We start from the raw sequence: 26628 nt of genomic DNA, 5'->3' as shown, positions 1-26628 counted from the left end.
TCATCAGGGAGACGGCTCCCAGGCACGTTGGGTAGACCCCAGGACCAGAGCATGCGCAGAAGCGGGGATTGCTGCAGGGGCTCAGCCAGAGCCCACTGAGGGCCCCTCACTGGCACCCAGACCAGAGATGACCCAGGGAGACTGGGAGCAACAGGCAGTCCCCGAAGGTGGGGTGGGGTACCATGGGACCACCTGAGGAGACTAGCAGGAGCTTGGAGCCCTAATTAAATCTCCTGGTTGTCAGGTTGGAGCCCCCTGCCCCCAGCTCCCCAAAGAACAGACTGTGTCTGCAAACTGCCGCTGGTCTCCCAAGCCCGGGTAGGGAGGGCGAAGTGGCCCTGGGCAGATGGCAGCCCCAGGGAGCCCCACTCAGGTGGGCCGACCTGCACCAGCTGCTCCAGGGCCCAGAGGGCCGGGGTCTCTGCTCATCATCCAGCATTTCCCGAGCACCTACTGGGCCAGCACTTGGAGCAAGCCGACCTCCTCCCAGCCATCCCTGGGCCTTTGCTGGTGGGCAACGAAAGTTGAGGAGACAGCCCAGTGGGAGGGAATCGAGTGGAGTCTGATGGGGTCACACAAACAGGCCTTCTCCTGGCCTTGCCACACCCCAGCCTCGAGACCCTGGCCTGGCCTCAGCATGGTGCTGCACCCCATCTCTGGTGCAGAAAGTAACTCTCCCACCGAGTGGTTATGCCTGGCTCCGGGGCGGAGGGGGGCATCTGTAAGTGCTCAATCCCTGCCCCCACCCTCCCCTGCCTGCATCTCTGAGGACTTCTTTGTCTCTACTTTTTTATTTTTTGTTAGTGAGAAACTAGTCGGCAAACAGGGGATGAGATCTGCATCATTTTACATAAGGTTCAACCCCGTTTATGGGGGGTGGGGGTTGGATTTTTCAATTGTGCCAAGATTGCTTATCTTAGGATTCCCCAGCCTAAGAAGAAAGAAGCTTAGCCTACACTCACCCCAAACTTAATGCAGGGCCTGAGGCTCAGGGAAAAGCTGCGTTATTTTGTGTCGTAGGGGCAGACCCGCAGAAGTCCCCAGCAGCACGATGGGAAGTGCAGTGACCTGGAAGGGATTTGTGCGTGCCCCTCCATCCTGTCAGCGGGCACTGTGCAAGTCCCTCCGGAGGTCCGAGCAGGAGCCGAGGGTCAGGAGCTTCCCCGCTGGGGCTAGTGGAGCCCCGTGTGTTCCCGTGCGCCCTGGGCAGACCCTGGAGCAGCTCACAGCCCCCACCTGTGCTGAAGTGACGGGCCAGGAGACCAGCAGTCAGGGCTCCGAGGCTGTGCTCAGAGCAAGGCACATCCTGGCACTGGGGACTGATGGGGGCCCCTTGCTCCACTTGGGCAGGTCCAGAGGGGCTTCACAGAGGAGGAAGCAGGGGCAGGGAGCTGGGAGGAGTGAAGAGGAGACCCTCTTGGCTGCTGGGGCCTCTGAGGACCTGCCAGGAGCTTTGCCAGGTACCTGGCGTCCTTTGGTCTGCTGATCTGTGGAAGCCTTCTGAGCACAGGGCCACTTTCTGCCTGTCCTGGAGAGGGAGGGGACAGGCAGGGGGCCCCCAGTCTCCCGCCACTCCACCAGGCTGGGCCCTTCCTGGCCCATCTTCCTGCCACCACCATCTCTTCCCTGCCCTTCGCTCTCCCCATCTGGGATTGCAAGGACAGAGAGTGAAGGGCATATGTTCACCCACCGTGAACCCCGAGCCCCGGCCCCCCGACCCACAGGCATGCTTCCCTGGGCCCTCCAGAGGCTCTGGAGAAGGCTGTGTGAACCACACTCCTCCACACATGCACAGGCCTTCTGTTTGGATGAAGCCCGGAGCTGCCACCTGCAGTGTGGTGGTCCAGGTGGCTGAGGCTCACAGAGGCAGGGCTGGGGTTTGGACCCAGGCCTGGGAGCTGCCTGTTCACACCCTGCCCGGTACAGTGAAGCAGCTCGCCATCCTCCCTCGGCCTGGGGTGGAGCGCATGTTAACCCTTCAACCCCGGGCTTGCAGCGGGCATGGAGAAGCCATGTCGTTCAGGAGAAAGCGTCTGACACATGTTGAAAGGAAAGGAAGAGTATTCCAGATGGTTGCCGCAGGAGTCAAGACGTGGAGAGTGGGGGGCGATGAGGCCCAAGTCCATCAGCAGACAGACAGCAGGGGCCTAGAGCCTGGGAGCGGAGGAGGGCTTGGCAGATGGAAAGGTCACGGACAGGAGATGTGAGGGAATTCTTTCTGCGGGCAGGCCACGTGATGAGACGGGGCAGGCAGGGGTTCTCCCTAAACTGACTTGGCAGGATTCAGGCCCGGGGGAGGAGGGTGCAGAGGAACCAGACGGAGGTTTGCTCCAGAGGCGTGTTTGTCAGCCCCTCCCAGCCGTGCCTCTGGAAGCTCCTCGGGGTCCCCAGTCCCCAGCCCACACCCTGGGTCTCCTAAGGGCCTGTGGCAGCCTCGCTCCTCCCATCACCTCACATGCGCGCTCACTTCTGTCCTTCCTGACACCCCTGTCAGACTCTGCTGTGCTTTTCGTCACCTCCCCCCAGCTGTGCAGTTCAGGGACTGCCACACGGTCACGAGATGCTACTGGTGGGGGAGGGTGCAGGCCCACGGATGTCCCCAAGGCCCTCCCTGCTGTGAGATCTGTGGGTCAGCCGGGGACCAGGCACCCCATCTAGAGCCACGGGTGGCAGTGAGGGTGGTGGGGGACTGTGTGCCCACGACTAGAGGGGAGAGGGAGAGGCTAACCTCCTAGGGCGGGCCACCAAGTGAAGGGTGGTTTGTGTCACCTCCTAGATGGCCTGTTCTGGGCCTCCTCCGTAATGTGGGGGTCCCAGGCCATACCACTGCCCACAAAACTGCTGGGCAGACCTGCCCTGGCCTGCCCCCTGTCCCTGTCCCCACTATGTGGTCAACCTCTGGGGGCCCAGTGAGGGGCCCATAACCCAAGGAACTTCCTGAAAAGAACAGGCCCTGCCCAGTGCTGAACAGGAACGTGATGAGGGACGTGAGCACAGCGATCTGGCTAGAGACCTCCCCGGCATGCCCCCCCCCCCCCCCCCCCCCCCCCCCCCCCGCTGCCCTGTGCATCACAGGCGGGAGGGAGTCTGGGTCTGCCTCGCCCTCTGGGACCCTGTCCCTGCGCCCCACAACCAGCATGAGAGCGAGCAGGTCGGGACAGTCTGTACGAGAACCAAGCCCAGGTGTTCGGGCTTTCTCTCCATCAGCCGAGAAGACGTAGAGCCCAGGACGACACAGCCGCCGCCCATGGTAGACCCTGGCGTGAGCTCTAGCTCCCACTGATGCGTGCAGGGTGGGCGACGGGCACAGCCAGCCACTCGCAGGCTCGGGGCAAAGACTGATTTGTGACTAATCGCCACCCACCCCGTTGTCTTCTTCTCTCAAGGAGGCCACCTTGGGGCCCGAGCACAATCCTTGGGACTGTGCTGTTTAAAATAAAAAATGAGGGCGCTTCAGCAGGACCACATTTTTAAGGACCGGAAAAGCCCTCCCGGCCGCAGGGCCCAGGCAGGAGCCTCCTGGCGCGCGTCTCCCTGTGGGCGGCGGCCCCCTCGGGTAACGGTGTGTCTGCCAGCAAAGCACTTACTGAGCGCCTACGAGCTGCACGACTCTCGGGCGGTGCAGTCAGTCTGGAAGACGAACGGGTTCTGTGCGCGGGGGCATCGGGCAGGGCCTGGCGAGACCAAGCCCAGGAGCACGGTACCCACGACCCCGAGGCAGCGCCCGGCTACACCCAGGACGCACACAAGCACCGCGCCCAGGCCAGGATTCATGCCTGTTAGCAAGACCGTCTGTCCCCTTCTCGTCCTCTGGCCACGCATGCGCTAACCCTCCGTTGGAAACTGCCCCCGGGTCGCATCTGCTCCGTGTGGGCCGCCGTGGCAGGGAGCGGGTCATTATCAGAGGGTGGGATGGCACCCCTGGTCTCAGCGTTGTTGGGGGGAGCACCTGAGCTGGTCATGGGTGCCCATGCCCCTGTTGCCCTCTCGCTGACCAGCCACAGCCCGGCCAGCGGCCCCAGAAGTGGATGAGGACGTGGCCTGAGCCCCCCTGCCCTGGATGGCGCTGCACATGTGCCCTGGAGCTGTCACTGGGCAGCTCTCAGGGCTGTCAGCACCAATGCGCACAGGCCGCCTGTGCCACGTTGTCCTGATACTTGAAGGTGCCGGCTGGCCCCTCGAAGCCTGTGCTCTGTGTCATCCTGGGTTCGGGATTCGTCGGGCGCAGAACGCCTGAGGAGCAGGTCCCCCAGCGCCGGGCCAGCTGGGGGAAGCAGGGCGCACACGGGCTGGCTGGCGCAGAGCTCACCATCCCTTTGTGCCCTCCGGCACTGTCCTGGCTATCCGTGAGGCAGGCAGAGGGCCATCCCATCACCCCCTGTTCCACTGGCCCCCGACAGCTGGAGCAGACGCCCCTGCCGGCCCTTCCTGGGACCTCAGGCTGTGACAGCACCGTGCACGGTGGTGCTCCTGTGGTTCACCTTGTGTGATCATCACAAGGGTGCTGTGTGCACTTAGTGCTTTGGCCCATTTTACAGATGGGGAAACAGAGGCTTGGAAAGACGTTCAGCCAGGGTTTGAGTCTCCGACCCGAAATGGAAGGCTGGTTTTGTAGCAGCAGGAGGGAAGGGAGTTGTACATTTAGCTTGCATCCCAGGTCAAGGTCCCTCCCCGGGGTGGAGACTGGCACGTGGTGCCCTGTGGGACACAGGGAGCAAGCAGTCTAGGTGCAGGGAGGAGCCAGGCTGAAGTACAGCCCCCGTGAAGGCTTCCGCTGACCCCACGAGAGCTCTGGAGCCGGGAAGGCTCCTGGGGTGAAGGGTCTGGGCCTTAATACCCCACGTCAGCCAGTCACTGAACGTGGGCCACCTGGGGACGAGGTCGTGACCTTGGGTGGGGCAGCCCTCCTAAGCCAAGGCTGCCTCTGGTGGGGGGCTGTCTGCGGGTAGCACCCCCAGCCCCCGGGGGACGCAGGCCTCACCCTAGAGCAGGGCCTGCATGGGCATCAGTGGCCGCCGGAGACCGTGCTCCTGCTGGGTATCAGTGCTGTCTCTGCTGGGGGTAGCTGTAGACGTCTAGGGTTCAGGCCGTTCCTGAGTCTGGGGTGGCCTGTGCCAGTGATCAGGTGGCCGAGACCAGGCGGTCAGAGGGAGAGGGCTCTGGGGGCTGCTGGTGACTGTCTCATCTCACAGTGGAAGCCGAGGCCCAGAGAGCCAGGGAAGGCTTGGCTGTGCGGCCCGCTTGGGTCCTCCTGAGCCAGAGGCACCAGAGTCTCTGTCTGCAGTTCTCAGCTCAAGGGTTCAGACTTGCAGCGATGAAGTCAGTTCAATGCATCAAATATTTATTGAATGCCTACTAAGTGCCAGGAAATGGGGTTGGGAGGTACAAACAATATGACTGTGTTTCAGCTGAGGCAACAGACCAGCAGACAACCAGCCATCCTGTGAGCCATCTGTAACACAGTGTGGGGGAGGGAAGGGGGCTGATGGGGTCCAGCTCAGCAGTGTGCCGACGGCGGGCATGTTCCCTTCGTCCCTACGGCTGCCTTCAGTCTGTATTCCAATTGAGGATTCTGGAACTCCTAAAATGAGTGGCTTGCCACAGGGAAAACAGCAAATAAATGGCAGAGTAAGAGTCAGTGTGGTCTGTTTGATTCAGGCAGCTGAGTAAAGGCACAATCAAGTCCCCAGGGAAGCATGGAAAAATCTAGAAGGAATAGGAAAGGCTGGTGTTGGAGACATTAGTAGATTTAGGCCCTAAAGATGAATGAGAGTTCAGCCACCCTGAAGGAAGACCAGAACAAATTAGTAAAGGGGGAAAATGCAATTGAGAAATATGATGGAAAGTGAATGAGAGAGGGAGGGAGAAAGGGATGGATGGATGGTAGATGGTGGGTGGATGGAGGGATGGATGGGTGGCAGGTAGATGGAGGGATAGCCGGTAGATGGATGATAGGTAGATGGATAGATGGGTGGGTAGAGAGATGGATGGTAGATGGTGGGTAGATGGGTAGGTGGGTGGGTGGATAGATGGATGGTAGATGGATAGATGGGTGGGTAGGGAGATGGATGGTAGATAGTGGGTAGATGGATAGATGGGTGGATCGATAGATGGATGGTAGATGGTAGGTAGATGGATGGTAGATGGATAGATGGGTGGGTGCTAGAAGGATGGGGGATGAATAGGTGAGTAGATGGATGGATGGGGGATGAACGGGTGGGTGAATGGATGGATAGGTGAGTGAGTGGGTGGATAGGGATAGATGGATGACATGTAGTCTAGTGTTGGTCGAGTTTGTGAAGATAGAAGATGAAGTATCCGGCCTGTGGACACAGGAACCCCATAGCTAGACAGGTTAGAAGGAGCTGTGGGGGTCACGTTAACTGGGGGCACCACACAGCCGTGGTCAGCAACTTCAGAAAGCAAAGAAACGGGAGCCTGACCCTGTTGCCAGTGGTTATACGCTGTTGTTGGAAGCAGGTGCGCAGCATGCAGAGACAGAGAAATGAGTATGAGCCAGTGGAGAGCCCTGATTGCTGGAGCAAGGATGCTTACGGGTGACCCGGTTTCTGGAAGGGCCAGGCTTGTCTGAGCGCCAGGGGCTGTGGTCTTGACCCCTGAGCATCCCTGGCTCCAGACCCCCTGAAAGATGTGTTCTGTTTAGTTTTGGCTGCTGGTCATTTCACAGCTGAGAAATCCACTGCGATTTTCAGACTGACATCTGACAGAATTGGGCCAGACTCTTCAGATGTGTGGCCAGGTGCGCCGACTGGGTGGGCACCCATAACCTTTCGCTGGAACGGACTAATTTCAAATGGCATATTGATCGGCTCTGTGGGGAGCAGGGCAGTCATTCCTCAGGATGGCTCCTGCAGCCCCCTGGCCTGGCCCGGGCCTCCCCCACTCCAGCCTGGCCTCTGCAAGCCTCCGAGCAGGCAGAGCCCCAGCTGAGCTACCCGGTGGAGGGGCGAGGGCTCTAGGCTCTTGTGGTGGAGGTGAACTCGGTTCCTCTGTGTCTGCCGGGTAATCCGTCCTGCCTGTGTTCCTGGCGGCTGCCGCAGGGGACAGATGAACTCACACAGAAGCAAGCAGTGTGAGCTCTGCAGTTGAATCTCAGCTCGGGCGGGTGACCTAACCTCCGTGTGCCTCATCCATAAAACGGCGACAGGAAGACCCCTTCGTCATAGGGCCCTTGTGAGGCTTAATGGGATGATCCATCCAAGGCACTGAGAACAGTGCCGAGTGCACAGGGAGCCTCGGAAGAGTGGGGGTTCATATCCCGTCGTGGTGGCGGAGCCAGCAGCTGCAGGGAGCCCGGGAGCAGGGAGGCGGACAGCGGCTCCAGGAAGGGACCGGCCCTTCCCTCACACACACCCTCATTCCCAGGCATTCACTGGTCAAGAGAGGAGCAAGCCTCGGGCCCTGTCTCTGTGGCTCCCAGTGTGTGGGGACATGGCAGGGACAGGCAGTGACAGCCAGGGTGGCCCAGGCTGCAGTGGGAGGGCTTTCTGGGGAGTGACCCTGCCCTGTGAGCGGACAGCATGCACGCACAGGCCTGCACGCAGAGAGCATCCTGATGCTCTGTAGCCCTTTTTTCTTTTTTTTTTTTTTTTTAGAGGGTGGGGCAGAGGGAGAGAGAATCTTAAGCAGGCTCCTTGCCCAGCACACAGAACCCGACCCGGGGCTCGATCTCACAACCCCAAGATCATGACCTGAGCTGAAACAAGAATCAGATGCTCAACCGACTGAGCCACCAGGCGCCCAGCTCTGGGGCCCTTTATTGTCCAGCATCCCTCCCAGGCAGGCATCCTCAGCCCATCCTACAGACGAGGAGACAGGCTGGGTGAGGGCCGCCCATCATGGCTTGTCCGCCCCTCCCCCAGGGCAGCCTTCGCACGCACCAACTCCAGTCACCGCCCTTTGGGTGTGTCCTTCCTCCTGAGCATTCTCCCCAAAGCTGTACCTGCTCTGGTGTGTCGTCTGCGGTCACGGGACCAGGGAGCCCTTTCTGCAGGGACAGCTGGTGGCAGTCTTGACATCTCTGCAGAAGGCTCGGTTTGGGAGCCCCGGCAGGACTGTCCTGCTGGAGGATCAGGGCTCTCTTGCGTTGGCATGACGTCGGTGGGAGGAGCAGTGCTCGTGTGACGTGCGGCGGCCACCAACACTGTTAGAACAGTGCCCCCAGGAGCGCGCTGCCTGCTCGTGGTGGGGATGCGGGCCCGGTGGACAGCTGTGGTGTGAGTGGCCCCGTGGGGCGAGCCCAGGGGTCCTGGATCCTGCCCTCTTGGGGCTGGAAGGCGCATTGAGAGAGGCCACCCCTCCTTGGAGGGAGGCAAGAGGCCTGCCCTGAGAGCGGAAGCCTACAAGCCTGTCAAGTCCCTTCTCTGGCTCTGGTCTGCCCACACGGCCCCCTCAGCCTGTGCCCAGCGCAGCCCCGGGGAGGGGGGTGCAGTGCATGGCTGCTGCCTCGCCCCACGCTCCTCCTCTGCAAACCTGGGAGGACCCAGCCCGTAGCAAGGGGCAGCAGCCTGAGGGCACGTCTCGTCTGTGCTGGGGTCGGCTGGGGTGGAGCGGCCAAGGACGAGCGGCACGCAGGAGCTGGCCAGGGCCCCAGGGAGACGTCCCTCTGGGATGTGGTAAGGCCACGGTCATTCGCAGGGTGCCGGCCTTCATCAGAGAGTCGGAATCTTGCACACATCCTGCGCGTGGGGGCCTCTGGGGTGTTCAAGCACTAGTCGGAGAAGCTCAGGCTGGGAACTGGGGACGCCGCTCCGGGGGCCTCGGTCGGTAGGAGCAGCCCTGGTGGGGGTCTTCGGGGCCAGCATGCCGCCCATGCCGCACTGGGAGAGCTGGGGCACCTAACCCTGAGGCGTCTCTGCTCCTCCTACGATGTCCCCCTGCACCATCCAACCCCTTCGCCTTGGGTGGGGTGGGGTGGGCTGCGGTGCGAGGGGCCCCTCACCCTGTCCTGGGTTTGTGCGGGCCTCAGTCTCCCCCGGGGCCCACCGCATCCTACTCATTGCTGCACTGCCTGCCCCGCCCCGGGGGGAGCAGGAAGCGAGGGGCCCTGTCCCCGACCATATCCCTGTGAGCCCCTCGGCCCCCTTCCAAAGGCGGTGCAAACTCAGCGGGGCCATGCTCTCTGGTGGCTCAAAGGGGCGCCTTTCTCATGGCAGGAGCAGCTCTGACCCTGTTCCCGGTTACGCACAGGGCAGCAAGCTCACCACCACCCCGTGGTTTGGTCACTCGGGCCGCTCAGAAGGTTCTTCTGTGGCCCCAGTCGTCCCTGACGGACGTTGTGCTCCAGGACACTGTGGTTCTAGGGGAAGCTTTGGCTGTTGCCATTTTAGAGTCTGTCTGACCCATGAAGGTGGACTAAGCACCAGCCAGGTGTCAGGCCCTGGGCTGTGTGGGGGGAGGGGGGCAGGCTCCTGGCACTGTGTCCGGCAAGCACACGGCGGGGAGCAAGCATAGCGCCCTGGCTCAGCAGAAGGAGGGTCTGTGCACGGCTTCCTACGGTCACTTAGTGGGCTGAGCCGGGCACAAGAGCCAGAAGGTAATAGCCTGCTTTGAAGTCGTCCCTCTCATCCCTCTTGTGTAGCAGTGGGGAAGCAGAGGCTCACACGGGGTGAATGATTTACCTGAGGTCACACAGTGAGCCGTAGCCGGCTGAGTTCATCATTCACTTGGCTCGGTGAATGACCCCTGAGCCCCTCCCCTCAAAGAGCAAGTCTCTACCGGAGGCAGCCTGTCACAGAACTCTTGAGTCGGTTCGTGTGGTGTGACAAGGAGCTGGTGTGGGGCTGGGTGTGGTGCAGGCAGTCTTCCCAGAGGAGGTGCTGCTTGAGCTGAGTTTTGAAGAGGCCAGTAGGAGTCCGCAAGGAGCAGGGTTTGAGGGGCATCGCATGGCTGTGGGAGGCTGCCATATGGCAGGGTGGGGTCCCAGGGCACCGGGGGAGAGCGACACAGACAGGGAGAGGCAGACCGCCTTCAGCTCGGTCTGGAAGACTCTGAAGGAGCCATCAGCGCCATCCCTACACCGAGCATCATTTTAGGTCTTCTCTCTGGAAAACCTTTTTCTTCTGCTTTGCTGTCTCCCCCGCTGGACAGGCCTGGGAGTCCAGGGTCCTGGCCAGGCCTGCAGATCACGATGGGAGGCCCCACGTACACAGGCCCTGCTGGGCCCTGGGGAATGGAGGGAGTGCCCAGCCGCAGGCCTCAGGAGCCGCACCCCCAGGCCAATGCAGAGTGCCAGGTACAGCGACCCAGGCACCGGGGCGGGGGGGAGGCTGAGCTGGACAGGTGGGCAGGGCGGCCTCCCAGGCAGAGCAACAAACAGCCCGTGGGGACGGCTTCCCGCGCCACCGGCCCCTCCTCGTGCCGGCTCACCAAGAGGAGGGCCTGTGGGTCTTGGGCTCGCCCCGTGGCCCCGGCTGTACCACGCGTGTGACCTGCAGGTGAGGGGGTCCGAGGCTTTCTGCAGGACCACGGGGGCAGTGCAGGGCTCCCTGGGTGGCGGGAACCCGCTTTATGTAGAAAGGCTTGCGATGAGATGAAAAATGAGCGATTGAAAAGGTATAGACATTGCTCGGGGACAGAGAACTCATTTTAAATTCTCTGCTGTTCTCAGGAAGAGGGCTCTGCATAATGCGACCAGCCAGTGGGCAGATTTTCCATTTTTCTCTCCCGCTTTTCTCCCAGTTTATCTCCTGTGGTCTGAAGTGCTTGTCTGAATCCAGGTGGCGGAAGGGGGCGGACTTACTAGAGGCTCGTCCCCGGCGAGCCAGGGTGGCCCCTGTCCCAACGGGCAGGAACAGGGACCGGGGGCCGGTCAGCTCCGAGCCGCGCTGCAGCGTTTCCTTCTGAGTGCTGGGAGCTTGGTCATGTGGATGCTCGAGGCCTGTATGTGTCACCTCTCAGTGTGGTGACAAACAGCCCTGGATTTCAGGGACCTAACACCAGCCTTACTGTATTTAGGTTTCGTGCTGTTCTTGGTGGGGGGGGCCTTTCTGGAACTCATGGGGGGACCCCAATTCTGCCCATTCTGTGGCCTCCCCCTCCCGTGGCCTCCCCCATGGCCCCTCGCTCCACTCCTCCGTCTTGGTGGGGAGATGGGGGTGGGAGGAGGGGCGTGTTTGTGGGCCAGGTTCGGGGGGTGTCATCTCCCCTCCGTGCCCTGGCCAGGACTCCATACCGTGTTCGCACCCGCCACCGGGAGGCTGCAGTCTGGCTGTGCGCCCGGCAGGAAGGGAATGGTGTGGCAAACACCCGGCCTGCCTCTGCCACCAGAACCTTCTCAAGCTCAAGTGTTCCTTCAGGGAAGAGCAGGGAAGGCTGCCTGATGCCGGGGGCGTGTGAGCAGGGCCTTGCGACGCAGGGCTGGGGGCGCGTGCCCGTGAGAGGGCACCAGGAGCCCAGCCCAGAATGCCGCCATCAGCACGGAGCCCTCAGGCGAGGTGCGTGCGCCGACTTTGGTGGCGGGAGACCCGGGTTCGAGTCTCTGTGACTGAAGGAGCCACTTCCTGTGGCCGCTCCTCCCAGCCCCCCATGCTTGTTGGGCATTTGCACGCTGTCCAGGCTCCCAGCAAAGCCCTCTCCTGGGCGCATCTCCTCCACTCCCCGTGCCAACCCTCTGGTGGGTGCGGCGCGTGGTGCCCGCATTCGGAGGAGGAAGCAGAAGCCATCTACCTGTGCCCGAGAAGCCTGGCCCCGTAGCTGTAGAGGGTGTCCATGGGCTAGGACCCTGGACCCACGGGTTTCTTCCCATGCTCAAGGCAGCTGCTCACCACAGTGCACAGATAGGCACGGGCCACGCCAGGATGCAGCCCAAGACCTTTCTCCTGGGGGAGTTGGCCCCCCACCTGCCCTGGGCTCCCTCCACACCCCCCACACCCCCTTGTAGCACTGGATGCCCTGTGCCGGGCTCGCTGGCTGATGGCCATGCTCCAGAGGCCAGAGAGTCTCTCCATGAGAACTCCAAGCTGCACGGGCCTCCCCTACAATTCCAACTCGCCTTAATTTTAATTTAATTCCCTTTAATCTTTAATGAAAAGTTGTAAAAGTAAATTATTTACCCATGAGAGCCAAATGGCTCCTCAGGAGCTGTTCTCCACTTGAGGGTAATTACACGTGTGGGCCTTGAACAGGCTCCCTCCCTGGATGCCGAGGAGGAGGCATTCTGGTTTATGAACTAATTAGCTACCTCAATAACTGTTAAAAATGCATGCCATTTGGTGGATTGAGAGCAAAGCTCCACCTCATATGGTGCACACCCTGACAGTCGCCGAGGGGGCAGGGAGAGCCTGTGTTCTGGCCCCGTGACCCATGGGAGCCCTGTTGCTGAGCTGCGCTCTCCTAAAACCACACTGTGGTTCTGGGGCAGACGGAGCCGGCCCGCCTTCTGCCTGTCATTGTCCATCTCTGCCCATCTCCTGGTCTGAGCCTGCACACCAGAGGGCATGGCCCCCTTCCCTGCAGTGCTGGGGGCTCACAGAGTGGGGGCAGGGGGATGGGGAAGAGTGAGGGGGGCTGCGCACTGCCTTTCTGCATGCGAGGCCCTTGCCCAGAACACCATCACCCCACCTCCTGGGCATGCCCATGCTTCTAATCTCTTTTCTGCTCTCTCAATATACAATAAAGTAGCCAAATTAAATTTAAAATGTCCGGACTAGGGAAAACCACATTTGGCATAATTGGTCAAGACCTGCAGGAGAGGATGTATGAGTGTGAGGGCGTATGTGTGTGTAGACTGCGGCGTGGCTCACTGAGGGCCAGCGTGGTGCTCTGGATTGGTACACTGTTGGCACTGGGCTTCCTGTCAGCCGAAGGGAGAAGGTCAGTTACCTGGCTGTCATTGGCAAAGAAGGAAAACGTGTCAGTTAGTTACTACCATGTTGGCATTTGAGAAAGTTCACCACTTTTTACTGGATACCTGCACATTGCAGGGTTTCATACCGGATCTGCCTATACCTTCTTCCAAGGGACCCCGCCAGTTGTTGCCAGGGAGGAGGGTGACCCCTGGGTCCCCTCGCCTTACCGCTCTCCTCACGTCCCAGGCTTTGCTTGTTTTTCTGCTTGAATTTCTTTTGCTGCATTTAAAAGGTGACAGAGCTTCTGTATAAATTCCCAAGCCTCATCTGAATAAAATTTGACTCTAAAAATTAGGCCCACCCCAAATTTATGATGACTAGAAAAATGTGTGTGTCTCGTGAGGTTTAACTTTTACATGTGCTTTCACTGAAGCAGGCTGGGTAGGGCCTCCCAAACCTGACTCACTTCGGCTGTTCCTGGGTCTTCACCGAATTAATTTCTACTGCATTGTTCTCACATCTTTAAAATGTTTTATCCAAAATTAGATATTTGGGCCTAAAGTCTACTTGGTCATCCTGTTTCTTACAATCACCCAAAGTCGGGAAGGGTTGAGGTGTGGGCTGAGGGCGGGTGTCCTTGCTTGGAGTTTGAGCTCACCTGGCCTTGGGAATCTTGTCCTAAAGGAGAAATGCGCAGGTTGTTGGATAAGCCAGTTGAGCAAGAAATCCACCCTCTTTTCCACTGAAGGTGATTTGCACATGACCTTGGGGTGGGCTGGTATTTTAGGTGTTCCCTGCCCCTTCCAAGAAGCCTGCTGTGCGGGCTGGCTCCACCAGGGAGGTTGCACCCCGGTTTCCACCCCTGTTCACCCTGCTCCTCTCCGTTGCCCACTCTGAGCGAGACTATGGGCACGTGCACGTCAGAATTGGATGCTCAGCCCACCTCGGACACAGCACGGCCGAGACGTTCTCTTGTGAAAAGTCTCCTGGAGGTTAGAACCAGGGCTGTTCCCAGCTGGTTAGCGAATGTCTCCTGATGGCCGGGAGCACACACCTGCCCCTGACCCCGTGCCCACCCTCTCTGTACAGAGCTCACTGGACAGACACCTATGGGCCCTGCAGGCCCAGCCTGACTGCCTGCGGCCTCTGACCTGTGTGTTCTCAGGATCAGTCTCCTCATCGGGGCACCCTCCCCACCGGCTCTGTAACCCCCGCTTCCAACCTGCCCCTCTCCTGCAGCCATGCTCTCGGCCCCTGATTGTCCCAGAGTCTGGCCTCGTGATCACTGGTGGCCTCAGACTTGCCAGGCCCCTACTCTCTGTTGTGCATGGGAGGAGAGGGTCCCACACTAAGTCCCAGCCATCTGGCCCTGGGCTCCAGAAAGAGTGGGAGCTAAGGGCTTGGGATTCCAGAAGGTTCTCACAGCTATGGATGGAGTGAGTCAAGACTTCACCAAAGGGCCCTGTGGGAGAGTAAGGGCCGCGGCAGTGTGACCAGGCATGGCTGTCTCAGAAATACAAAGCGAAACCATCATGAGATGCCACCTCATGCCCACCAGGGTGGCTAGAACCAAGACAACAGCAAGCATGCAGATGTGGAGAAATCGGGACCCCGCTCCCTGCTGGTGGGAATGGGAGATGGTGCATCTGCTGTGGAAAGCACCCTGGCAGTTCCTCAGAAGGTTAGAGAGAGTCACCATGTGACCCAGCAGTTCCACGCGGAGCTGTGTGTCCTGGGGTGATGGAAACCCACGTCCATGCAGATCGCGTCCACGGAAGCCCGGAGCACCGTTGCTCCACGTCCACGCAGACCGCGTCCACAGAAGCCCACAGCGCCAATGACCCATGTTGACAAAGACCACATCCACGGAAGCCCACAGTGCCACTGCCCCATGTCCACGCAGACCATGTCCACACAGGGGAATCCTATCTCATCATAAGGAGGAGTGGAGTACTGACGCCTGCTACAATGCGGATGACCCTTGACAACATTACTCGAAGTGAGATCAGCCAGACACAAAAGACCACGTACGATTCTACTCCTGTGGAAGTCCAGAATAGGGAAGTCTAGGGAGCTGGAAACTCAGTAGCTGTTTAGGGCTGGAGGGAACGTGGAGGTGGGAGTGAGGCTAAGGGAATGGAATTTCTTTTGGGGGTGATGAAAACATTCTCAAATTGTCTGTGGTGATGGCCGCCCAGCTCTGGAAATGCACGAAAACCCACTGAACTGTACCTTGTACGTGGTGAAGTGTGTGGTATGTGGAGTGTATCTCAATAAAGCTGTTAAAAAAATAAATGGGCTCAGGAGCCTCGGGTTACAGCGGGCCCAGCGACTGAGCCTCTCCATGCCTTGACTGTCCATCTGCACAGTGGGACAGGATGGATGACGTGGGGCCTTGGAACGGGCTAGGACACAGCCAGTGCTCGAGGAACCGGCACGCTTGTCACCAAGAGTAACAGGGAAGTCCGTGCCGGAGCGTGCTGGAGGCCTGCGTAGAGGGGCTGAGTCCACTGAGCTCTCCACCTTCTCCTGGGCTTCTTTGGATCACGGAAACCTCTGGAGTGAACTGCACAAAGTAGATTGGCAGATCCCGAGGGCCGTGCCTCTGTACCTCCAAGGCCCCGAGAAAGGCTGGCTCCTTCCTGGCACCAGCGGTGAACCAGAGCAGAGCTCAGAAGAGGCAGCATTCGTCAGAACCCAGGTGGGGGCCTAAACTAGCCTCGTGTCAGCCAGAGCTTCTTCAACCCCTCCTGGGGGGAGACGGGAAACTGAGGCTAGAGGGCAGAGCCCCTGCCCCCAAAAGCAGGACCCCAGCCTCCATGCCGATTCCAAGACCTGGGTGATGGGCACTCCATCCGGGCATCCTCCTCCGGGAAGCCCCTGCTGGGGACATGGGAGCAGCCCATGCTTACCTCGCTAGCCCACAGCAGACTCTCCAGGGCCAGGCTCCCACAGAGCTGGGTATCGGGGAGCAGGCTCTTGGACCCAGGCCCTGGCAGCTCCATCAGCTCCCTGCACCTCAGTGTCCCTACGCAACAGGCACAGCTGTTCTGTGCGCCCTGCCAGTCGGGGGCTTGGCCCCGAGTAAGACACCCGCAGGTGGGGGCAGCACAAGACCCCACCCCCGCCCAGGGTGCACCCCTCTGCCCCAGCCTCACGGCTGGCTCCCAGCCTGAACCCGCACCCGACAGTGGCTGCCCTTGGCCAGAACGCAGGCTGGCACGGGCAGCTTCCTCTCCTCGCGCCTCCCAGAGTCGGCCCCCAGGGCCCTTCCCTCATCTCGGCGTCTATTTATAGCGTGTCCTGGTGCCAGAGCCGGGACGTGCCGTGGCATAAGCGTGGCAGTGGTTTCAGGAGGAATTCTGGGCCAGGCAAGATTAAGTCCGTGACTCTGGCTGGTACTAAAAGTGAAGGAGAAGCAGTCCCGGGGGCGGAGGGAGATGGGCCATGGCCCGATTTAATGCTGTGAGGGAAGAGACTAATCTGCTCCCGGGAGATTTCTTACAACATGAGATTCTCCTGCATAAATAACGTCCTCTACGAAAGTTTGGTCTGCGAGTCAGGGACCCAGAGCCAGGCAGCGGCAGGCTGGTCCTAACGTCCTCTTTGCAGGGCACTTCAGGAACATGGCCCGGTCCCTCTGAGACACAGGTTACAGACACGTGACCGGGGGCCAGAAGGGGGGCTGGGCACAGCCAGTGAACGGGGGTGGGGACTCAAGCCCAGCCCTAGAGTGCACTCATGCACTCGTCCAGCCACTTGGTTGCCCCCCAGATATCAAACAGAGTGAGTGCCTGCCTGGTCTGGTGTTGGGGACATGGGCAAGTGCCAGTTCTCATGGAGCATCCAGGAAAGAAGGAACACAGTCAATAGTTAAGCAAATGGGTAAACAAGAGATAGGATGTCAAGAGCCATGAGAAAACAGAGGGTGTGAAAGAGTAACAGGGGTAGGAGGACTCTTCACTGTGTGTTCAGAAATGACCTCTCGGAAGAGAGGGCCAAGGTGGCAAGAATAGCAGGTGCAAAGGTCCTGGGGCAGGTATGTGCTGGGCATGCTAGAGGAACAGGAGGGAGGTCATGTGGCTAGAGCAAGAAGTGGGGCAGAACAGCAGCCCGTGTGATGGGGGGCAACCCTGCTGGAGCCATGCAGGGCCCTGGAAGCCAGGGTCAGTGGCCAAAATCTCATCAAACCTCCCTTTTGTTCTGAGTATAAAGAGAAGCCATAGTCCAGCCGAGGGGCAAGCAAGGAAGTAAGGAGATTGAATGGCATTTTTACACCATCCCTTTGACTATTGCATGGGAAAGGGTAGAACAGGAAGTGTGGACATAGGGAGGTCTGCTAGGAAGCTGGCCCGGACTCGGGTGGAAAAGGGAATTCTGACTGCTGACCCCGGACATGCCGATGGGCTGGGCATGGACGCCAAAGTGGAGTGACCTCGGTGTGACCTTCAGGTGCGAGGCTGGGCCTCTGTAATGCCATCAGGCCCACCTGGCTACTCCAGGATACTCTCCCCATCTCGAGGTCCCTCCCCTCATCACAGCTGCCAAGTCCCTTTTGTCGTGGGAGGGGACGTATTCCACAGGTTCCAGGGATGAGGACGTGGACATCCTTCGGGGAGCATTATTCTGTCTACCTCACCATCCCCTGTGCTGGTAAAGCAGACTCAGGGTTCTGGAAGGTTTCGGGGAAAAGGTTGACCCTCCAGAGCCAGAGTTCTATCTGTCCTGCTCTCTGCTCCCGAGCAGCTCCCAGGAGGAGGTCCCCTGTGCGCAGCTCCTGGGCAGCTGTGGTTGGTGTCGTGGGGGGGGCGGTGGGCCACCTCCTGAGCTGGCCCCCCCCAGGGCTCCATTTCCCTGAGGCCTCGCAGCCCGCGGCTCTGCCTGTCCTTGGGCACTTGCTTCCAGCCCCTGGCTCTCGAGGCCCCCATCCCCGTGGGCACTCAGGCATCCCGTGGCTGAAGAAGGGCCCTGGAGCAACCACTGCCGCCCCGCCCCGCAGGCCTGGACTCCCCAGGGTGGGTATGAGTCCTGGTGGTAACGGGCTGCTGAGCACCCCCATCTCGGCCTGCCCGGTCCTGATTCTCACAGAAGCCCCAGAAATGGGTTCTGCTCTCCAGTCTGAAGGAGTAGAAGCTGAGGCTCAGAGAGGGTGAGTGGTGGCGAGTGCAGGAGAAAGTACTCGAACTGCAGATGACAGGAGCTCCCCCACACTGCCTGGAGAGGGAAGCAGGAGAGGTCACCAGCAGCGTGGGGGGACACGGAGGAGGTGACCCCGGAGGCCAAGGGGAGAAATGAGGCCCCACTCACCGCCGCTACCAGACCCAGACTTCCATGAGGGCCTCGATGAGCCCACCCTGCCGTGGGAGGGAGGCACCATGGTGGCCGTGAGGGACACTTGGGCAGGACGTGCCAGCTTTAGGGGACACATTCACTCACCGGTGTCCTGCCTGCCTGAGGGCCGGCTGGCCAGTCTGCTGAGCACACAGAGGAGCTCACCCACCACCACTGTTGGGGTCCCGGTCTTGCCGTGGGCGAGTGGACGAGGCACCCACCTTCCCTGTCTAGAGGGCGGGGGGCTGGCCCGCGGAGCCCTCACAGGGACCTCTGCAGATGGGACTCAAACTGGGAAGCAGTTAACGGGTGGCTCTCCTCCCTCCAGGCACCTCAGGAATGACTCCCAAACAGCTTGCCTCTGAGAAGTGTTTAATTATTCATTCCCAGCTCCTTCCTAGTGGGTTTCCTGAACCGCTGGTGGCCAGCGCAGGCCTCTCCTCTGGTCTCAGCTGCTCCTCCCGGCCTTGCTCAGCGGGGCCCTCCGCCCGGGACAGGACACAGCTGGTCCGGGTCAGAGCCAGAGAAGCGAATTAGTTACAGCACGGGGTGCGTTGGGGTGGCAGTGCTGATGGGGTGCGAAGCCCCACCTGAGCATGGCCAACATCCTCAGCATCCCCAGCATCCTTAGGCACGTTTTCCCCAGATTTCTGAAACAGCACCCCACGGGTCCCAGGAGACTGGCCACGGCATCCTTCTCGATGCCGGAAGCCCGTGGTTCTCTCAGCGAACGGTGGACCCCTGCTCCGCTCTGCTGTGTCCTCCCAGTGACGTGGGGAGTTCTGGGGCCCACGGACCGCCCTGAGATGCTGGACTGCAGAAAGGAAGGAAACGGCTGCTTTCTGAGCACGGAAATTCTCCAGTTTGGTGGGCAGTCATTATGGGCGCCAGATCCTGGGGTGGCATGCCCGGCTGTCCCCGTTTGCCTGGCACCAAGGGCTTCCTGGATGCAGGACTTCCAGTGCCAACGCCAGGCTGAGCTGGGACCGTTGTCACCCTGTGCATGAGGACACAGCAGGTAGCAGGACAGGTGGGTCCTGCCCCTCTAGAGGGCCGCCCCCCTTCTCCCTGGGGAGCAAGCAGTCACAGCTCCGAGTAAGAGCCAGCGATGTGGGGGTCCAGGGGGAGGACTCACCTCAGACCAGGGCAGGGAAGGCCTGGCTGGGTCCTCTGCCCTCTCTCTGGTCCTCTCACCTACCCCAGGCCTCTGAGGCCAGGATCATCCTCCCAGCTTTGCAGATGAGGTGAAGGAGACTCAGGCTGGCAAAGGCCTCCCCCAGGATGAAGGGTAGAGGCCAGGTCAACACCCCAGCTCAGCTTCCTGCTTAGCCAGGGGCCCGTCCACCACCCCTGCCGCCCTGGCCTGGCCTCAAGGCCACAAATCCCTGCTCCTTCTAGAGAGTGCCAAGGGAAGGTGACCCCCAGTAGCTATGTACACAGCGTTGTCTCCCCTCCCCCTTGCGCGGGGTGGGGGCTGGGAGCAAGCAGAGCTGGATGAGCCAGAGGCCAGTCCTCAGCTGTCCTAGCAAGCGAGCGACGCGCACAATTCTCTGCAAGGAAAAAGAGCAGAGATGTAATGAGCCAGCCACCCTTCACTGATTTGCACATAATCGTATCTTTCCCTTAATGGAACCAGCCACCGAGGCGCCCTGACACCTGCTCTCTCCATTCTCCCCATTTGATTCAAGAGGTTTAGACCGTGCCTGGTCGCGTTCACCGTTCAGCAGACATGACCGAGGCCCGCTGTGCCCGCCGGTCCGTGCCAGCGCTCGGTGGAGGGCCCCCCGTCAGGGCCAGGTGGGAAGCACCCTGTCACACCCCTGTCGCCGCAGCCTCTCTGTCGTGCGGGACTGAGGACTTCCTGCACGTCGGCACCTGTGCACTTCCGCGGTCCTGTCACCTTGGCTGCAGGTGCTAGCAGGTGTTGAGGGCCCCGTGGAGGATGCTGGAATGAATGAATGTTATCCAGCGATGGCCCCGTGGAGGCTCTGCCCCCCGAGGTGGGAGCGTGGGGCAGGTGGAGCGGGGCGGGGGCTCCCCACCTGGGGAGGCGGGGCTGCGGCGAGCGGCAGGCTGCCCTGGTGTCAGCCTCTCTTAGAGACACTTCTGTGCCAGTAGTTCTGTTCGCGACACCGGATCCTCAGGACGTGAGGCAGGAATTCAGACGGAGCTCAGTATAAAAACGTGCACAGTGGGGATATTTATATACTGAAAAAGTGGACACGACCTCACTGGGCTCGGGTGGGTAAATTACAGTTTATTCCTTTAATGGAATCCCCTGCAGCCTTTGAAAACATTCTCACAAAAATGTCAACATGTAGAACATGCTTCTGTTCTCATGGTCCCAGAGCGCCAGCCACCAAGCCACGGCGGTGAGGACACGTGGGGAAAGGGCTGGAAGTAGGGGGGAATTGTAGAAAATTAGTTTTATTTGTATGAACTTTCCAAATTTTCTATGAAGAAACAGAATATGGGCGGGGAGACTTGATCTCAGTCTTTCCTGGAAGAATGGACTTGGTGGGACACGTGGTGGGTGGTTCTGGACCTGCAGTCCCTCCCCCACCCGCACCCAGCTGCACACAGAGCCGCCCCGCACGCTGCCTCCCGCCTCTGCCCACCCCGTTCCCCGTGTGCCCCCCCGTCCATGTCCACACGCACGCACGCTCCCACTCACACACTCACATGTACTCCCATGCACCTCCACACACATGTTCGCACACACGCACACTCCCACTTACACATGCGCATGCTCACACTCACATGCACACACTGACACACTCCCACTTACACACGTGCTCTCTCACTCTCATACACGCACACGCACGCATACACTCACACGTGCATCTCTCATACATGCACTCTCACCCCGTAACACGCACACACACACACTCACGCCCATCTCTGGCTTGGCTGCGCGAGGTCAGCTGAAGAGACGCAAGCACTCTGAGGACAGCCCTTCCCCGCAGGGAGAGTTTTCATCGCCCCCCTCCAAGGCAGGCCACCCCCCAACTTTCCTCCAGACCTGTGCCTCCAGGACCCCGAGAGGGGCCTCGGCCTCCTTGCATAGGCTCCAGGGCACCCCCAGTGGCCGGGCGGGAGGGTCTTCCCCGCGGTCACCTGGTGGCAGAAGCAGCAGCTGCGAGTCAGGGGGTGTCCCCGGTCGGCCTGGGGACGCGACAAGTAGAGGTCAGCCGAGGCAGGCTGGCGGGGCTTGGGGTTGGCCCCTTGCGGCTGCACAGCGAGTAGCGGGTGACGCAAAGTCACGACGCAGCCTTGGGCCCCCTCCCTGACCTCCACGGTCGGGTCAGTGAGCCAGCGACCTCCTGCCTGGCCATGTCGGTGTGTAGGGCCTCCGTAAGAAGTGACCGCAGACCATGAGCTTCACAGAACAGGCATTTGCGCCCTCACGGGTCTGCAGGCTGGGTGTCAGCTGGGCCGTGCCCCCCACCAGAGGCTCCAGGGGAGGCTCCTTCCTGCTCTTCCAGCGTCTCGGCCTCCAATCTCTGCCTCCGTCTTCATGTGGCCTCTCCTCCAAGTCTGCTTCCCCTCATCTGCCTCTTCCGAGGATGCTTCTCATTCTCAAATCCCACCCATCCCTGCAGGCGGGCCCCCCAGACCTCCCCTCCCACCATCCTACAGGGACGTCCTGGGGGCTTGAGGGGAGTGGGAGTCCTAGCACAGCACTTTCCATTCTACCGACCCCCACCCCCATCTCCGCCACCCCTCTGCGCCCCCCATCCCCGCTCTGCTCCTCGGGTTCCAGACTTTTTCCCAGCTAGTATCCCATTACCTCTGTGGTGCCCCCAGGATGGCCCAGCCCTCCCTGGGGGACTCTGGGCAGGCCACTGTGCATGTGTGTGTGGTAGAGGCCCAGCCAGGTCCCAGGCTTACCACGGACAGCCCCTGCCACGTTCTTGCCCTCGGTTCTGAGGCTCTCTCCTGGTTTTCCTCTCCACTGTGGGCCGTGGCCACAGCTCAGCCCTTTCAGGCAGGAGCATGGGAGACCCCAGCTTACCCTGGGCCCTCCAGCATGGCACAGACCCTCTGGGGGCAGCTCTGGTGTCCACACCTGTCTTCTCCAGCCTGCACGTCGGGACAGCAGGGACTGGGCCACGCATCTGTGCCCAGCATCCAGCCTGCATGGAGGGGGCGGCTGCCGTGGTGTGGGAAGGAGTGAGGGGATGAATGAATGAATGAACGAATGAATGGCAGACAGGTGCGCAAGGCCGGCTGGGCAGTGCCCTTGACAGTTCCGTGTCCTGTGTCCCTTGCAGACGTGCTGGTGGATGGACAGCCCTGTGACTGTGAGGCCGCAGCCTGCCGGGTGGGCGACCCCGTGTGTCTGGAGGTGCGGCTGACCAACCGGAGCCCGCGCAGCGTGGGGCCCTTCGCCCTCACCGTCGCGCCCTTCCAGGACCACCAGAACGGAGTGCACAACTACGACCTGCACGATGCCGTCTCCTTCGTGGGCTCCAGCACATTCTACCTGGACGCGGTGTGTGGCGGTCTGCGAGCCCCAGCGCAGCCCCCGTGGCCATTGTCCCTTTGTCCCCAGACCCCCGCCCCCGGGCGGTGGGCTTAGTGGGGAGCAAGCACAGACTCGTCTGTGCTGACCCTCGTTCATGCGACTCACCACAGGACCTCCCGAGTCCTGGCCGTGGTCCAGGATGGAGAGACCACCCCGAAGCTTGTTAAGGGGACAAGGCGGGTGGAGGAGGCCTAGGACAGCGTCAGACCTGCTGCCATCACCAGCCCCCGGCCCCGCTCAGTCAGTGCTCCCAGCCTGGTGGTGGCTGCCTGCGGCCCAGCGGGACCAGTGACATCCACACGGCACAGCGCCCACGGCCCATTCACCTGCTGAGATGACACCTCATGCCATCCACCCCCCAGCCTGCCTCAACCCCCACGTGGCCCAGGGAGGGAAGTGCTGTGCTCCCTCCGAAGCCAGGAGCTAAGGCTCAGAGAGGGGCAGCCACCCGCTTGGGGAGGCACAGCAGGGAAGCCCTGGAGGGGGCCCTCCCCTCCCCCGTTGCCCCCACGTCCAGGCAGGTCCAAGGGTCTCCTGGTGGCTTTGGGGCTCGGTCTGCTCTGGGCTGACCTCCGCCCCTCTTCTCACAGGTGCAGCCTGCGGGCCGGTCGGCCTGCCTGGGAGCCCTGCTCTTCCTCTACACGGGCGACTTCTTCCTCCACATCCGCTTCCACCAGGACAGTGCGAGCAAGGAGCTGCCGCCGTCCTGGTTCTGCCTGCCCAGCGTGCACGTGCGCGCCCTGGAGGCACAGGCCTGAGCCCTGCGGCCCTCCTCTGGGGCCCCGTTCCTGTGGGCGCGGGTGACCCGGCAGCCACGGGGGCCCGGCCTGGCCCGCACCTTCCCTCCGTCAGTCCCCACCCTTCCCCCCCCCAACTCCTGTGAGTGCCCCAGACACGGCAGCCTCACCCCTTCCTGAACTGGCCAGCAGGGCCCTCTGCTGGAGCTTGGCACTAACCAGACCCCAGAGAGCAGCACCCATCCAGACCAGCCCCCCCGCCCCCCCACCGGGTCCCTGCACCTGTTGCTGTGACCTGGGGGTCACAGCCCAGCCAGGAGAAAGGAAAGGTGAGCGTGAGGGAGGGCCACGGCTCGGTGGGGCCGGGGGAACCTCTCCTGAGCCCCCTCAGACCTGGCCCTCCCCCACCCCCAGTGCTGGCTCTTCTCCTGAGGGCCCCGAGGCAGCCCGGGCAGGAGAGGTGGGTCTGTGCATCAAGCAGGTCCATCTGCGCCCCACAGCAGGCAGACCTCCAGGCCTCTGCCAGTATCCCGGGCCCGGGGCTGTTCCCACAGCAGGCAGACTTCCAGGCCTCTGCCAGCTATCCCGGGCCCGGGGCTGTTTCCAGGCTGGGCTTGGGCTGCCATGGTCTGCGTGTGTCCGTGACAAGTTCTCCAATAAACGGCCCGCCTTGCTTCTCTGCTGGTCCACTGCGTCCGTGCATCTGCTTGCCCAGCGTGGTCAGGGGCCACCCCACCCAGCCCATCAGCCCCCGACTCAGGTAGGGATTCCCACGCACACGGGACAGCACACAGAAACCCCCCGTGACACGGCTGTGGCCAGCAGGGTTGGGCCCGTGTCTGTCTGTCCCTGTGACCCCAGCGCCCCCGTGCACACACTCTTTGGGCCTGGCTCCCCAGCCCCGGTCAGAACCCTGACTCGAGCCCCACCCCCCAGTCCTCGGCCCCTCACGACGGCTCTGGCCATCTTGGCCTCCTGCTTTCTCTCATGAGATCCGTGCAACATCTGCCTCTCTCTTCCACCCCGCTCCAACACTCGGGAAGACGTTCGGGCGTGACAACGGGCGTAGGTTGGGCTGGGTGTCCCTGGCCTGACGGGACAGACCCTGTTGAGGCCACCGCCCTCGCCCTGTGAGGGCGGGCTCTCCCCTCGGCCCTCCCCTCCTCTCTGCTCCCTGGGGGCCGCCCGCCCACTGGTCCCTGCAGCAGCCACTGCGACCTGCAGCCCTCCGCGCGGGCAGGCTCCTGGCGCCTGTGTGCCCACAGCATCAGTGTGTCTGGCACACGCCGGTCCCGGGCAGGACTCTGGGCCTCCCCGTTTCCACAGGGCTGCCCAGGGCAGCAGGTACAGCACCGACTCGCTCTCGGGGAACGTCGCCAGGCTGTCGTGGGGCCTGGGTGATCCCCATGAAAGCTGCGGGCTCAGGGCAGGGGAGAACTTTCCCGGCCCCACCTCGCAAGGGGCTGCACGGTATCCGCTGGGGCGGCACCTCCCAGTGCCCGGCATGGCTGGGACACTCGGCCCCTGCTGTGCGTTCCCCAACTGCTCTGGGCCCGGGGGCACTGCCTTCCTCACAGGGGGGGAAACGGAGTCTCCAAGTGCCTGGAGCACATAGCAGGAGATGATGGAGGGGGATCAGAATCCCGCAGGGGTCCTCCCTGCTGCTGCAGCCTGTGTCCCCCAGGAGACCCCCGGGGGGGCGCCTGCTCCCACACTTCCCTCTAATGTGGGTGTGAGTCCAGGCCCAGGCCCCAGGGCTAAGCTGCCACCTGGGGTTTTGCAGGCTGCTTCCCTCTTCGAGGCTCCCACCGGAAGGGTGAGCAGGGCGAGAGTCCAGCCGGGGCCTGCAGGGCTGGGCCGCCCTGGGGAGGGGCACCTTATTCAGATGGCACCAAGCTTCCGTGGGAGCTGTGGTGGCCCGGCGCCCCCAGCTCCTTCAGACTCGCTGCTCACAGGCCGTGCTCCTCCCGGCGCTCCACCCTGAGCAGCCTCCCCTCTCTCCCAGCCGGGAGGAAGATATGGAGCGTCTCAGCAGAGGCCGGCCCAGGGAGGGTCTTGGTCTGAGTGTTTTGCTAGAACAGTGGGCTGTTCTAGCAAATTATCAAACCTGAGGAGGGGGTAATGGGAACCCCAATTTATAGCTGGTTGGTTAGAAGTACAGGTGGCCAGGACTTGCAAAGAGTGTCTTCAGGGGGGGCAGTTTTGTGGGACTGAGCCCTTCACCTAACTCCAGGTGGTTCACGTCAGAACTGAGTTGACCTGTAGGACACCCAGCCAGGGTCCAAGTGGGGAATTGACTGGGGTAGGGACCCCACATTTGGCGTCAGAAGGCGTGGTGAGTCTTGAGGACAGGTTCCCTCACTAAGCCAGGAAGGGAACAGGCCTCTGGCCCCGGGACCCAGTGTCCAGGCTGCCATCCGTGGCCTCCTGCGGGGCAATCTGGGTGGGCATGCTGTTGGTGATGTGCAGTGCCCTGGTGCCCATCATCAGCCACCCGAAGCTCGCAGCTCCATAAGGACAACAAGCCAGGGGGTCCACCGCGGCAGGGGCTGGGGACTTGTAGGAGAGATGGCCAAAGCCCTTCGCTCAGGCGTAGAAAACTCCTTCCAGGGCCATGTGACCATCTGTTTCTGGCTCCCCAGGACAGGGCCAGGTCTGACCTGTTCCCCATCCTGGGCGCTCATCCACAGAGATCAGATGGGCAAGCCCACTGCAGGAGGCCTTGTCCGGGGTCAAGTTCTGGCTCAGCCACTTCCTCAGCTCATCTCCTGGGGCATCGTGGCTGTTAGGATTAGATGAGGGGTCCTGCACTACCCTGCACATAGTAGGTGCTCACTAAATGGCCAGTTGGCCCCTTGGTCAGAGTCTGGGAATGTGCCTTGTGTCCCCAGGCAGCAGGAGGTCCCATTTGTGGTGTCCATTCTGCGCACCTGTGACAGGTGAGTCACCCTGACGGGTAGGGACCGTGTGAAGCTGTTCATCCTCAGCTTGTGTCCAGAGATACCTCCAGAAGGAAGCAAGTCCCTGGCTACTACTGCTGAACTCTGGGGGCTGCTTGCTCAGTGCCAGGCAAACAGTAAGTAAAGTGGTACAAGGGAAGGACCTGGTCTTACTCTGGCCCAGCCCGAGGAAGAAGCCCAGGACCCTACCAGGCTTGACTGGGTTACACAGAATGCCGTGCTGCAAGCTGGGAGAGTGGCACCTGCCCCAGCTGGCCCACTGA

At 61.3% G+C, this 26628-nt stretch overlaps 1 protein-coding gene across 5 annotated transcripts in view; it reads left to right on the top strand.

The window, feature by feature from the left end:
- The window catches only part of TRAPPC9 (trafficking protein particle complex 9), a 542203-nt gene extending 518121 nt beyond the window's left edge, over positions 1 to 24082 (top strand). For all 5 annotated transcript variants that reach the window (XM_032415641.1, XM_032415640.1, XM_032415638.1 and 2 more), the window contains 2 exons: positions 22415 to 22635; positions 23259 to 24082. In XM_032415641.1, the coding sequence (XP_032271532.1) occupies positions 22415 to 22635; positions 23259 to 23426 (389 nt within the window). In that variant the 3' untranslated portion in view covers positions 23427 to 24082. The remainder of the gene's footprint in view (positions 1 to 22414; positions 22636 to 23258) is intronic.
- The last annotated feature ends 2546 nt before the right edge of the window (positions 24083 to 26628 follow it).

This window comes from Phoca vitulina, unplaced genomic scaffold, assembly GCF_004348235.1.
Source record: "Phoca vitulina isolate PV1807 unplaced genomic scaffold, GSC_HSeal_1.0 scaffold18, whole genome shotgun sequence".
NCBI classification, from domain to species: domain Eukaryota; kingdom Metazoa; phylum Chordata; class Mammalia; order Carnivora; family Phocidae; genus Phoca; species Phoca vitulina.
Note: the sequence above shows the minus strand (reverse complement) of the source record. Positions and strands in the feature narration are given on the sequence as shown.